This window comes from Tachysurus fulvidraco, chromosome 1 (assembly GCF_022655615.1).
Source record: "Tachysurus fulvidraco isolate hzauxx_2018 chromosome 1, HZAU_PFXX_2.0, whole genome shotgun sequence".
Classification (NCBI taxonomy): Eukaryota; Metazoa; Chordata; class Actinopteri; order Siluriformes; family Bagridae; genus Tachysurus; species Tachysurus fulvidraco.
Window position 1 is genome coordinate 6,319,130 of NC_062518.1, and position 15,289 is coordinate 6,334,418.

The following is a 15,289-nucleotide window of genomic DNA, read 5'->3' on the forward strand; positions in this document are numbered from 1 at the left end:
TCTTATCCCACAAATAGCTTTCTGAATCCAATTCCTCCATGCTGTCACCATTAATAGGTTAGAGGGGTCAGTAGGGCTTTAGTGCTCTAGGGACTAGGCTATTGATTTCACTACAGAAGAGCACAGAGGCTTCCTATTTGTACACAATGGACCATCAATAACATACATATATGAATATTGAGCTATTTGGTCTACGGGATTCCATGGGCTTCCTCTGGGTTGTCCAGTTTCCTCCCACCTCCCAAAAACCTTCTAGTTCTTTTGATTGGCTACTCCAAACTCCCCCTAGGTCTGAATGTGTGTGTTTGGTAACCTGCAATGACTGGCGTTCCATTCAGGAGGTGTCCCTGCTAATATCCAGTGTTCCCCGAGAACCACTGTGAATATGATCAGGATAAAGTGGTTACTGAAGTTCGGTGAATGAGTGAATGATTGGATGACTGTTATTATGTGTTTTTTGCCTTTACAAAGGAGAATGATTGGAAATTAGAAACAGACACTGGTATACAATTTTTATCATGTTTTTATATAAAAAGGATATATAGAGCATTTCATTTTGACATCAACAAAACTCTCAATTTACAGGTAACACAGCAAAAGAAGCCACACTTTACTTCGAGGCACAAAACAGGAATATGGTACCATAATTTCTTTGCTAATAACTGTAACATTTGTGCAGTTCTGAATACCTTTACAAACAGCCCCTTTTGTTGTGGAATATTGCAGCAGTAGTGGGTTTTAAGAGGAAGTAAGATAGGAGGAGAAGGTCTCAAGCCACTGACAAAACACATACCAAAAACAAGAGGGAAGTCAAATAAAGACAGGAGGGACTGGGAAAGGAAGGAAGGGGAACATCTGGCAACAACATACTTGCAAAAATGCAACCACTGGCAACCACACAGGACAACTACAGAGTTGTGTCCACCCACAGGACTGAGAACCGTAGCGAAAGTTTCACTCAGTAACTCGTGCAGGTGACACGTAAGAATCATTCTCTTCTGGTGAGTGGGTCCAGCGCAAACACTCCTTATCAAAGATTAAAAGAGTTTTGCACTGGACTCCTGCTAAATCTATTTATATCTTTTTATACATGTTTTAACAATAAGTTTATATTTGATCTTCTTTTTAAATTGTCATCACAAAACCACAATTTGAACCAAAAGTCACTACAGTTAAATGTGCTAATGTGTTACATACATATTTTTTTGTTGTTTATACTGAATAAACATTAACTGTTACCATGGATTTATTGCTTTGTACATTAAATATGTTTGGAACCTGCTCCAGCTGTAGGAGTCTGTTTATAAAGCAGATTAAGCCATTTTTAGTCTTTATTTTGCAGGGATTTCCCCTGAACCCTTAGACCCAACCCCATAAAACCCAACTCTACACATTACCTTTGGTTAACTGTGCAAAGAAATCAACCCATTAGTAACTGAAAGGAGAAAAGGGAAAGTGGTTCTAAAAGAAGTACAGCTAAAAACAGTGTCATCCATGCATAACTACATACCACAGACATCAAGATGGTCATGGTGTTAACTTTAGGATTCTGACAAACAGAGGACTCAAGGATTGGGTCTTTTGGACACTCTGTGCTTTTCTTTTTTTTCCACTCTGTGCTTTAATTTATCTTCTTTCTTTTCCTTGTGTCTTTCCTTGTGGTTGTGTCATTAGTAATCACTAATCTCCATCCGAGTCTCAATATTACATGGAAGCTCACAACCTGAGAGCAAGACACAAGACTAAAGCATGTGCAAAATTATAGCTCAGCTATATGTGCTTGGAGGAGAGCATTAACTTCAATTAATGGTAGTGTACAATGCTAACTTGACCATATACCAATGATCATTGTGCTACGATGCTTTTTAGGAAATTCAGTCCATATCTGCATATGTGACCAAATTGACATATATGGAAATAAACAGCCAATATTGCTTTAAATTTAGTTAATTTGTATGCAATAAAATCATCATTAATTGTGCAACTGTGCTCTCCTGGCAGTGGATGGCTGCGCTACTACAGGATATCAAACAAGTCAATGGACAATGCCTTCGGAACCAACTATGTCACTCTGGGTTCCTTGCTCTTTTTGGTTTTTTTTGCTCTTACTTGACAAAACTCTGCAATACAATAAGCATCGAAGATGTCTAAAAAATCTTCCAGACAAAGACATCATGATTGTTTTTACATCTGTGTTTCTTTTTTAATGCTGTGCTCTTAAATACAGTGTCAAAGACCCACATCCTCTTAAGTCACACAGAAAAACCTCCATCTACAATGAAAGAGTAACACATCATGGAAAAAACAGGCTCAAGGTTTTGTGCAGTGACACAGTATGAGTTTTGAAGTGCAATCAGCAAAAAAAACAGAGAAAACCAGTATATTTGTTCAGGTTACAGGGTTTTCTGTCGCTGGTTTGGCTCTATGTGCATTTCATATTGGAGCCATTATGAGGTGTGGTGGTTTTCAACACCTGCAACTAAACTAATCCTATAGAATGTTGAGGTGCAAATATTATTTTCACAACATTACACTAGATTGCACTTGAAATATATTCACTTGTTATTCTTTTTTTTTTTTACATAGACAATTTACAATTACAATCTGCCAATTTGATATGTATTACATATTTCTATAATTTTAGTTATATATATATATATTTATATATTTTATCTATTTTAACATCTTGAATTATTTCATATTTGATTATTTTCCTTTGTGCAAACAACAAGGTGTATTATTTTACATCTTTATCATTTATTTTGCACTTTTTTTTTAGAATCCACAATCACTACAAAATACGTCTACTATATGAATGTGTGCATGTGATTGTATTTATGTGCTTTCTCTGAGTGTCTGTGTGTGTTGTCTAGGAGTACTCTCTGCCCTGCCTATATCCGTACCCTCCCTCTTCTGCTCCTTCTTGTACGTATTCTTCCCTTTTCTCCCATCCATCAGGCCATCCTCCATTCATCTGCGAGGTGGCTCCGTACGACTTCGCCGGGGCACCCAGAGCTCCGTAGTTTTGTGTGATGTCCCCAGTCTCTTCAGCCAACTCATCCTCATCAATGAAGCCACATTTTTCTTCACTGGTCTGCTCTGGATCAGCCCATGGCTGTTTCTCACCCGATGCAAAGAGGCCGTAGAAGATCACACCGCCGTAATGCACCAGTGATGCAATGAGGAACACATACTGCCACTCTTCTCTGGTCTGCAGAGGAGAGAGGATGCTGATTTTACTCCTTATCTTAAAATGAGCATATTAATTATATTCAATTACACTAAATAACGTATGTATAAATTATGTACTGTAAGTGACAGAAAGGAATTTAAATAGTGTGACAGGTCTGACAGACTTGGGTCTTTGTACATACATTCATTCATTCATTCATTCATTCATTTTCTACCGCTTTATCCGAACTACCTCGGGTCACGGGGAGCCTGTGCCTCTTTGTACATATAGAAACATTTAATTGTAATTTTAAGCATTTGCTTATTTATAGAATTATCCACATCAATGATGTCCAAGTTGTTTGTAATGGAGTTCTGCACTGACTTTTTTACCAACACATTCACCTATGTTTACTTCACAATACTCACAATGATACCTGTAATTACTGAAAATGTTGTCTTTATTTACTTATTTTGACCATGGTGGTGCAGGTGTATATATATATTTGTTTGTGTTTGCTGTTTAATTACTGAGTAGAGAGGTGGTGACTATTGACCGTGCTGATAGAGGAACCAATAGGATTTAGTTTTATCTTTGCTTTAGACTTTTAGTCTATCTGTTTCACCTGCTCATCTGTACACTCTGCTCAAACAGATTACATTTATTCTACAACATTTATTTTAATATTGTCATCAACTCCATTGTCTTTGTCACCTTATAGACCACTGACTAGATGGTCTGTGCCTCTGTTGTAACTCTGTATACTGGAGCTGAATTGCATTTTGGAATTATGTCCAATATTTGCTTCCATATTGGGTTTTTGTTTAAACACTAACATGCTCTTTGAATTTTTTTAGCAGAAAAATATGACTATTATCGAATATGTTTGTTGATATTTTTTATCCTGTTAATTTTTTTTATCTTATTTGTTGATATTTTTAAAACATTTAGTGTGAAGCTTTTCTTTAATCAGTAAAGTAGAAGACATTATAAGTCTACACAAATGAAGGATATTATACATTTACATTAAAAAAAAAACAATACTGATTACTCAGAAAGTATCAGATATTTTGCCTTATTTTTGCGATGTTCCTACCTTATTTTTGGTCATAGCACCAACAATCAGAGGGCACACCATGCCTGACAGGGTCCCTACTCCATTTGAGATGCCCATCAGAATACTGGCATAACGCGGAGCTATATCTAAGTGATTGACATTGAAGCCTAAAGAGAAGGTAAAACAGACATTTGAAAAGATGAATGATCAGGAATTGATTTATAAGAAGTACTGTTTTTAAATGATTAACATAACCCCTGGTAAAATTCCATGGTAACATTTCTCTTCCTAACTTAAACACCAAGTGCCACTGAATGTATCAGATTTGAATCTTGTGAAAAGGCACAGCAGTATGCTACCAATATGAAACAAATCAATGAAAGATGCTGTGAATAAAAAGATGTCTAGTGTTAGTACAGCAGCACATTTGAGTTCAGAATACATGGGGATATTAGATTTACCTACTAAGCTGACTAATTGACTAACTGATTTATATGTGTTTTTTTCCCTGCGTATGGCATTCGCCAAGGGACATGGGTCACTCTCCCTCGTTCATTCAATTTTCCACCGCAGGGAATGATTTATTTCAAGGCATCACAAGTAACTAATTGGAGAAAGAATAAAAGGTTACAGTAAGTTATTAATGTCATTTATAAATCAGTGAAATTCTGTCCACAGTTGAAAGTACTGAAGTTACAGAAACAGCATACTGCATTAATATACTGCATTTATCGCCTCATCCACTGTAGGGTGTGGATTTTTCAGTATCTCTGACATTCTGCTAGAAAATCTGACTAAAAATAGATCGTGCAGCCATCTTGTGGAGCAGCGACTCTCCCCCACCTCCCGCTCAGTGGGTTGTGTCTGCCTGTGCAGGCAGTAAGGCAGCTCTCAGGGGAAAGAGAGGATGAATTATTTAACGGGCACAGTAGAAATACACTCTTGTCTCCAGCTGCAGAGAACACCAAACGAACACTGGGCTCTGTAGCTAACCTAGTTATAATATTTCCTTTTTTCTTTTCTTTTCTTGTCTTTTCTTTTGTTCGTTTTGCTGTTTAAAACAAAATTACTTTAAAGATCATCTTGAGTAAACAAATAATATCTGCAGTTTTGATATAGAGTGAATGACAGTTTCTGAAAGAGAACAATATGGCAGGCTCTGTTTATTGAACACCACATGGAAACAGTGCGATGCAGTTTGATTAAAATCTAACATCTTTCTTCAAAGATTTCAGACTGAAAGTCATGTTTAATAATCATTTTGTTTTAATTATGAGCAACATTCATATTTATAGAACCTCATTTGACTCACCTGATATAGCAAATCCACTGAAGCCCACAGCTAGCACCAGGAATGAGATGGCCATGCCTTTACTGTGAGAGTATCCTACTATTAGCAGCAAAGTAGCTTCCATACCGAAGCCTAAGAACAAGTGAAAGAGTTTGGTCAACAGCTTTTATCCATAAACATAATCATGACAATGAAATATTATGATATTTATATCAGTATTTTTGTAGCTTAAAATTTAGCCTTTTCCATTTCACTTGTATATAGAATACATCTGATGCACATTATATCAAATAAAGTTGCCAACCACTGGAACATATGAATGAAAGACTCGACCATTGTGTGCATGCATTGATGGCAATTTCCTCTTAATTCAGCTTTAATAATAGCTCAAATCACATGCATGGGCATTTGCATACAAATGTTGTGTACAGTGTAGTGATAATACACACCTCCACAATTCATGATCTTTCTGACATTGGTCGTAGACATGAGGTTCTTACTACGTAGATAATCTGCTATCTGCCCTCCAATGGGCACAATGATGGTCATTACCAGATGCGGAAGGGCTGAGAGCATGCCAACCTGAAAAACGAAAACAATTATGTCTAATTATACTTAGTAAGGTTATTGTAATAACCTAGTGATCTAAATATTATTGAAATATAATTCTAAAAAGTATTTTCTCATCCTCATCTCAATTATTAGCAGTATAAACAATTTTACTGGAAATAGACATCCAAAATATACATGTTGAGAAGGAATATAACTAAAATCCAATTGGCAATGACCATCATTTTTACCACTTTTATTTCACATGAATCAGATTCAAATTTAATGAACATACTCGCTGTAATAAAATATAATCGTAAGAGTTCCTTTAATATTTGTTATATAACCCATAAAAGTCATCAAGTACGTCTGCTATTGGTAAAGGTTTTGTCTATTTGACATAAACAAAACATATGGGTTGAGTCAATTACCATAAATTAAAAATGGATAAACTATTTTAAGTCATGTTCTTTGAAGAACCAATACAGGTTAAATAAAAATGCAAATTCAATTAAACACAATACAAATCCAATGACGTATAATTAATTATATGTATATTATCACCAGCATATCAACAAAAAATCAGTGTAATGACATTAAATACTGTTCACGCTGTGGGTGTTATTTTTTTTGGAGATGAGGAGACAGAAAAAAATTAGATGCAAATGCAGGCTTTGGTGACAAAGCACTGATGAATAATTCATTAAATCAGCTTACACCTTTGGGAATGTTGAAGGTCACAGATTTGTTAACTAATTTTGACCACAAGCATACAGTCATCAAAGGATCTATTTGGAGGTTCCTCGTAATATAAATATACACAAAGATGTGAGAAATTTCAGCAGCTGAGTGTGCTTACCTTGCTTATCTCAAAGCCAAACACTTCCTCAAAGTATGCTGGCTGGCTGATGAGCAGCAGGTAAAAGGTCCAGCTTCTGCAGAAGTTGGCCACAATGATTGCATAGACAGGCATTGAGGTGAAGAACTTCCTCCAGGGTGTCTTGAATTTCTGTGGGTAGAAATTTCACTGATTAAACTTTAACTCAAATTTCATTGATTAAACACAGGTCTATTTATGCTTCTTGAGTAATATTGATATTTATGTGAGAAATTATTTTATACCATACATCCTGCGCTCACTGCTAAGACCACTTTAAAAGAGACCTTTTCTAAAGCCTGGTCAATATTTATTTACTTCTCTACCTTCTGCTCTTTGGGAGAAGGTGACATTAAGAAAGAGACAAGTTGTAAATGGCAGCAATATTTGCTTTTTCTAACACAGATGAAAATCAACAAATTTTTCAACCTTATTAGATACATACTTTAGTACAAATAAAAGACTGCATCCTCAGTTTATATTGCATTATTGTTTACCAACAAACCAATGTGTCTTAACCTACAATTATATATGGAATAGATAAGCCCTTGAGGTTTACTGTAAGCTTAAGGAACATTTTCTCATTACAGTATTGAGTAAACAGGATTGCATGTGAGAGATGTAATGGACAGAGAAGATGCCGGGGAGAACACATCAAAATGAGTAACGGCTAAAGGATTTGCTCCCTGCCATTCTTCAAAGAGACTGATTCGAGGAAAGCTCTGAACTTTTTAAGGCTAAAATCTCTTTGGGTCTGTGCCAATCAGAAACCGTTTTACCATGCCATCAATACCTTTTAAAGGAAAACCAGACCTTCTTTCTTTCTAGTTGAAATCCTGATTTCTTAAACAGGATTTAACACCCATCAATCAATTGTGCATTTGAGAAAAAAATGACAGTGTGGTATTATTTTGTGTAGTGTTTTGAAGCGAGTGCTGTACTGTATTAATAATACATTATAATGTCCCTCACATCAGATGGGCCCAGAAGCTTGGCACTCTCTCCAATGCTTTCCTCGATGTAGCAGCGCTCCTCATCCGTGATTGTAGGATGCTCAGCGGGACTCTCATAGGACACCAAGATCCAGAACATGTACCACATAAGGCCAAAACACCCTGACACAAAAGACAGGAAGAAAGAGAGTGAAGGAGTTTTTTTTAATCACTATTGTGATGCTTTCTGAAAGGTTGAGTGAATCTGTATGACTGGCCCATAGACTGTCAGCATAAGGACAGAACCATGGAAACATGAGAGGAAAAATCAATACAGTGTCAAATAATAATCCATACTATGCTTAGAGCTCAGCAGCACTTTGACTGTACACAGAGAGACACTATTATCCATTTAGGTCAAATCTTTGTTTATATGAGTATATAGTGCACCCACATATTATATGCATACAATTTAATATGTATTTTGTGAAATCACTAAACTTACCATAAACATAGAAGACAGAGGACCAGCCAGAGTACTGCACCAGGATCCCAGCCAGAGGCATGGCTACAACTGCCCCAGCATAGGATCCTACATGAGAATTAAGGGGGATTATTAAAGAAAATTTTGAAAAGAGAGTTGAACAAAATTGTCCTTTATTAAAGGTATTAAAAGTAAATGTGCTTGATTTCAGTCAAATTAGTTCACATGGCAATTACATTTGGTAACATAATCAGAAAGAGGTCAACTTTCAGTGGAATTGGTTCATTCCATCAACTCATGTACTGTATGAATCAGTTATACAGGACGCTACACAAACGCAATCACATCTAAGGGCAATTTTATAGTAGCGGGTCCATTTATCAGGCAACAACTGCACTTCTGTGGCACCTATTAATATCTTAATGTATGCTAACACTTAATATGAAAATATGTCAATGCACTTTTACTATGGTACATGGTTCTAATTCTGTTATAGGTATTTACTAAAAGACAAAAATGGTTCCTCTACAGAGACAAACTAAAAAAAAGAGTGCTAGACAGAAGTATTATGCTACACAAGTCAATGTAGAATCATCATAGCAATTGATGACAAAGAGATGGAAACCGATGAACACTGACCATTGGAATATCCAACCTCTTTAATCAAACTAATCAGTCAAGCAAAAAAAAAAAAAAAAAAAAAAAATAGCACATTTGTAATTGCTGACATGAATTTTTCTGTGCTTACCACAAAAGGAGGTGGTGGCCAAGCGACTTCTCTCCAGAGGCGGGGCCCATTTACTCCAAATCCCATGGCATGCTGGGTATGTCACTCCCTGTTACACAATGACATTACAATAATTATAAGTATAAAGACTTATATATATGCATTGCTTTAATATTAAAGCAAATATTTTCAACAATGTCTAAGTAATTACTCACATCACACCATGTACAGTAATTGAATAAAACAGACAACCTGAACATACTTGTATTTGGTTTTCTTAATCAAATTTTACACTTGAACCAGCAATAATGGAATATTTACTTATTTATTATTGTTACTTTACTACTAGTGTTACAATGTTAATGTGATTTACAACCCTGGCTAATTTTTCTCTTCCATTTAAATATCAGACATAATGCAGCCCCATAAATCACATGAAGTCAGCATGCTATGAACATAGCAAACAGACAAGCTTTGAGATCAATGCTTGCTACTGAGAGTGACTAATTGTCATGTATTCTTATTCATCACTACTTTGTTCAGTTTATTATGAAAGGCATTGTTCCAAAATTATGTTAATCAGCACCAGAATTATTTCTATCTCATGAAAGCTATCAAAGATTATGTACAGTAAGTAAATAACACATGCACATTTTCTTTTTAACAGCAGAAGACCATACTTCTGTAATATACTATTTTCACAATGACCAGCACCTGCACAATTAATATTTCTTTCCTGGAGAGAATTAAAACAATGGATACTTTCTGTAACCTCTAAAAAGTAGGATATTAGATTGCTCTTCAGTTCAAATTTCAAGATCCTAATTGTGATAGCAGCACGATGCTAAACTTTGATTTTGTGTTTACAGCAAACATGTTTTGCAAACTCTGGGTTCAGATGCATTTTTGCATGTAGGCCTGGGAGATTCAACCAGGTTTTGGGTTGAAATATGCTGTTACTTAAAATTTTGATTTTTGCATCATTTAACAACAGCACACAATTACAATTGTGGTACAGTGTTAAATGGTGAAGGTTGTATGTTTCTCTCAAAAATGGCAATCAGTGTTGAACTTCAAACATGTCATAATCAAGGTAGTACAATTTGAAAACTGTGATATTTGGTAAGGACCTTACTGTATCAACGTTTTCCTTACTCTGCAGTGGAACAATATGTTTTTGCATCCAATTCCTGACAAATTTCCAATGATTTCAGACTTTTTTTTAAGTTGAATTATTGTAATTAACGAATTTATTTTTATATAATTATCTACGTTTTTCAGGTCAATCACTTGATATTTTTTACACTGATAGCGCTCTGGTTTTCACAGTGGTAATGGGGAAAAGGGGACAATGTGATTCTCCATGTGTGTAGACAAGAGTCAGAGTTTCTAGGGACTAAAAGCTCGATTACTGTTTGTTACAGTCTATTACTGGCCATTCGCATAGTGATTTGCATCATTTTTAAACATTATTTTGGGTGTCAGTGAGTTAACCATTGGAAAAAATCGTTCTGTTTTTCTTCCCTTTATGAGTCAATGCAGTAGCGCACGTGACCTGCTCACCTCCACCAGCCCCTGCAATATCCTGACGAATATGACGCAACCGTAGTGCACGCGCGCAGCAGAAGGGATGAACATGTTGAGAGTTGCGGTGAGGACGATAGCTGCCCCGAACACCCTGACAAACACAAACATTCCATCACCTTCATACGTTTGCAGGGAAACATTTTGCAACAAGACAACACAAAAATTGAGAATAGAATGTGTTGCCTCTGTGCCTATAATAAAATACAATGCTGAGTGTGCTTAAATTATATTTCTATTGATATTTATATTTGTATTAGGAAATATGAAATCTCTAAGTAAAATAAAGGAGTATCTGATTGAAGTACAAGTCAAAACGAACACCGTTTAAATGAGTAGGTATGTGGTATCTTCGGTATAATGGCTTTTATGTAATCCGATAAAAATCATTATTGTCTCTTTTATAAAATTCTTGCTTGACTGACAAAATCCTAAATTCACTTTCAGTTCAAACCTAATTTCAAATTTGTTGAACATTAACCTAATCTAGTAACCTAATAGTATTTAACCTTTTAATCGGGTGTGTGTGTATATATATATATATATATATATATATATATATATATATATATATATATATATATATATATATATATATAAATCCCCGAACACAGTGCGTGCGTGCGTGCGTGCGTGCGTGCGTGCGTGTGTGTGTGTGTGTGTGTGTGTGTGTGAGAGAGAGAGAGAGAGAGAGAGAGAGAGAGAGAGAGAGAGAGAGAGAGAGAGAGAGAGAGAGAGAGAGAGATTTTTTTTCAGCAAACCGAAACGCCTAAACGCTCCAGCTTTCATGCTGCTCAATATCAATACCAGGCTCAGAGAGAAAAGACTATAGCGTAATTTCCATCTCAGTGTTGCATATGTAATATGAGGCATGGGTAAACCCTGTGGCATCGTCTCAAAACCTCCCCCTTTCTCACTGAACGGATTAGACACGGTGTTCCCCCGGGATCTCATTAACAGGTGGAGGAAGCCAAAGCCCACTTCCCCTTGTGTTTTCTGTCACCGAGCCAAGGGCTCTGTCCCCGCTACAATTAACGGACTGATAAAAAAAAATCACTGTGGGATATTTCTGTGATTTTTTTTTTCGTTTTTTTTCTTCAATAACTGTTTCTTAAAAAATTGTGCATGTTTTGTAATTATTTTAATTTCAAAATGAGTTTAAAATGTTACATACTCACATTTTATAGAAATCGATTTACTTGAGGCGGATAAACCCATCAAATCATTAAAATATTCTATTATTAAAAGGGTAAAAACACAAAACAATTTAGTATTTTAAAATACTACATATGCTGCAGGGCCGATAGCATAAATAGGTACAGTGTAGAAAACTAGATTTACCTGTTGGCTGCTAATCGCGATGATATGTATCCTCCTGGGATTTGGGTCACTATATAACCCCAGAAAAATGAGCCATGGATCATTCCCACTGTCTCCGGGTCCCAGTTAAACTTGGCTTTCTGAGAACCAGAGGAAATGAAACCGTGTTCAAAACACAAAACACTGATATGTGATCAGATGTATTATATATTATTGTGCAGATTTATATTGTAGAATTTTTTTTGGTTCATTCACATATTATATCGCTATAAATGATTCTTCTTTTTCTTCTTCTTCTTCTTCTTCTTCTTCTTCTTCTTATTATTATTATTATTGTTATTGTTATTGTTATTGTTATTGTTAATAACAATAACAATAACAACAACAACAACAACAACAACAATAATAATAATAATAATAATAATAATAATAATAATAATAATAATAATACAATCGCTTATATTTTAAATAAAAAATTGAATTGATTCCATTTGCATTTTCACACCCCAGGAAATACATTCAATTGGTGACTGAATGGACAAGGATAGCAATAGGAATAACTTAGAGGGGAATTTTGGGAAACCTTTCTTTTCTTTTAAATATAAAAATAATAAAATATTTAGGTTAGTAATTAAGTCTGTGGAAGTCTTATGGCCCTCATAATGGTAGTAATGGTAGTGTGTGTGTGTGTGTGTGTGTGTGTGTGTGTGTGTGTGTGTGTGTGTGTGTGTGTGTGTGTGTGTGTGTGTGTGTGTGTGTGTGTAAGAAGGAGGGAACCACGTACATGACGTAACACCTCTGAAGAAATTACGTAGACGTAACAACTATGAAGAAATTCGTTGCACGCGCACGCACCTCTTTAATTATTATTTTGCCGTTCTGGTGAATGGTGCTGTTGTTCACCATGCCCACGATGGCCACGCCCAAATTGCACCGAATGCCGAAAGAGATGCAAAAGCCGAGGCCGCTCATGATGGCGATGATGTAGCGGCGCGGGAGGCCGAAGCACGTGCAGTCACATAAGGGCGCCTTCCGTTCACTGCTCTGCGTCGGTCGGCCATCTTCCGTTAATTCAATATTATCCCCAGGTTTCTGTCTCTTCTCCAACACCCTATACACCAGCGAAAGGTCATTACCGAGTGAACTTAGTATAAACCAGTATAGACCCTATTCATGAGCATGGATAGTAACGAAAAAGTTAAATAAATATTACCCAGTACATCAATAGGCCATGAGATATTATAGGGCTAAATGATAGACAAAAATATAATTATAATTAAACTCTTTTCAGCACATAAGTTTATCAAATCTCATTTTTATTCATGTTTTAAACTAGTTAAAAGTCTTGTGGGTACCATTTTTTCATCTAAATACATATATCACACAGCCATTCTTAATCATGATTTGTAAAATATTTTTGAACAATAAATATAATGTATAAACAATTGTTATTAACGCTACAAATCAAAGTCATGAAATGCAGAGGATTCTGCAAGGCCTCATCTGTCTCTCCTGTACCGCAATGCAGCATTTCGTTCACCTTCGCCCTTATTTGCATTCATACAAGCTTCACGTTTACAAGTTTCAGCAACACCAACAAAAACAGGGGAAAATGTTTCAGTATTTATTGAGAATTGTAATTATTAAGAAATGTATTCCAATACACATCTGTATTTTTTTTAATAATGTTTACACAACAGTTGCAGACGGATATCATGAAACCACGAAGGCAGATCAGTCACCCAAATAAAGAAAATCGTAATTCCAAAAACACAAGCTATTTTATTTGATTATCTTTTCATTCTACATTGAATGCATTATTTATAATAAATCAATGGCCTGAACGAATGTCATATGTTCTCTGAGTATGTTCGACGTTTAGTTCAAGCTCCCTTTTTAATGTCAAGTGTTAAATAATTTAATTTGATGTCTCTATCATATAGACAACTATTCAGTATGAAATCTTAAAATAATAATAATAAAATAAAATTAGCACAACAACGCACGTTTCATTATTCAATCGAAAAATATGTATATAAGAAAATTGTTAAAAAATCTCTTACAGGTTAAGCATAGCTATAACTATACGCGAACGAATATATGTTTAAAAACATAATATAAATCCAGAAAAACTTTCCTTGTGCACTCGTACATACAGTGAAGGAGATTCTCTTCGTGTGTGTGAATTATTTAAAGACCTTTGGATGATCTTTAAAAAGGTGAAACCCAGGAGAATTCTCTTGTCAACGAGAACAGTTCAATCAAATTTTCTCTCAAATTACTTCTCACAATCACATGCTTAACATTTCACTCAGAATTTACACACACACACACACACACACACACACACACACACACACACACACACACACACACACACACACACACACACACACACTTTTAAACATCCCCGTGACTGTGTTACAAATGTGCGTTCTAAAATCTGGCAACATCCTCTAGAATTAATTATGGAATTGTACACCATTATTTCGGTCATATCGTTCACGAAATGCAATGCAATGCATAATGCTTTCGAGTTAAATTCAAAAGAACATGATTGTTTTAGCTTACTTGTACACATGACCCAGCGTCTTCCCTGCTAGATGCTTGAAACCCTCTTTGCTGGGCACAAAACCGGGCTCCTTTGGAGTATCCATTTCCAAATATGATAATCCCTCGTTTTATATTCGTTAGTGTTAAAGTATCATGTCACGGTGGAGCAGGTCGGGCATACCGGACAGACACCCAGCAGATCTGTGATTAAGTCGGACAGATAAGCTAAAGAAACACGAGGTCGTTCCTCAGACACGAAAAGTGACAAAAAAGAGACAAACACCTATATATGGCAAGAGAAGTCAGAAGTAGAGTGGCTCTGTCTGTTCGGAATGATAAACTCGCTCTTCTTACGCACCGTGAGCGTTTTCATTGCCATCTCGGTGTGAACCAATGCATTTGATGTTCACGTCAAACCCACGACTGCCTTTTAGAACACTGGAAAAAAAAGTTTGGTGGAAAAAAAATCTAACCAACGGAAATCAAACGGACAACAAACGACAAATACAATCAGCGATCAAATAAAGGACTGGAATGGAAGTTTCCGGTTTATCTTATCTGCTGCACGACACCGCTTTCAGCACCAAGGTCAGCGAAACGGCGCGTGCTGCCCGTCGCTATGCACCGGCGCTCTCCTTACACTCTAGACAGCACCCCCACCCCCCAACACCCTCCACACACCATTCCCTCCTTTCTCTATACACGCCAATCTGCCCACTTTAAATGGGAGGGGTTCGACATCA

At 36.1% G+C, this 15,289-nt stretch overlaps 1 protein-coding gene across 1 annotated transcript; it reads right to left on the reverse strand.

Annotated features, from left to right (window-relative positions):
• Positions 1 to 1,329: 1,329 nt before the first annotated feature.
• slc17a6b (solute carrier family 17 member 6b) lies at positions 1,330 to 15,212 on the reverse strand. The gene is made up of 12 exons (XM_027137056.2): positions 14,565 to 15,212; positions 12,849 to 13,104; positions 12,015 to 12,133; positions 10,653 to 10,767; positions 9,111 to 9,198; positions 8,384 to 8,470; positions 7,919 to 8,061; positions 6,929 to 7,078; positions 5,970 to 6,102; positions 5,542 to 5,652; positions 4,269 to 4,396; positions 1,330 to 3,211 (listed from the first exon to the last, which is right to left on the reverse strand). The coding sequence occupies exons 1-12, from the start codon at positions 14,648 to 14,650 to the stop codon at positions 2,870 to 2,872; spliced, it is 1,758 nt and encodes a 585-aa protein (XP_026992857.1). The 5' UTR covers positions 14,651 to 15,212; the 3' UTR covers positions 1,330 to 2,869.
• Positions 15,213 to 15,289: the final 77 nt, after the last annotated feature.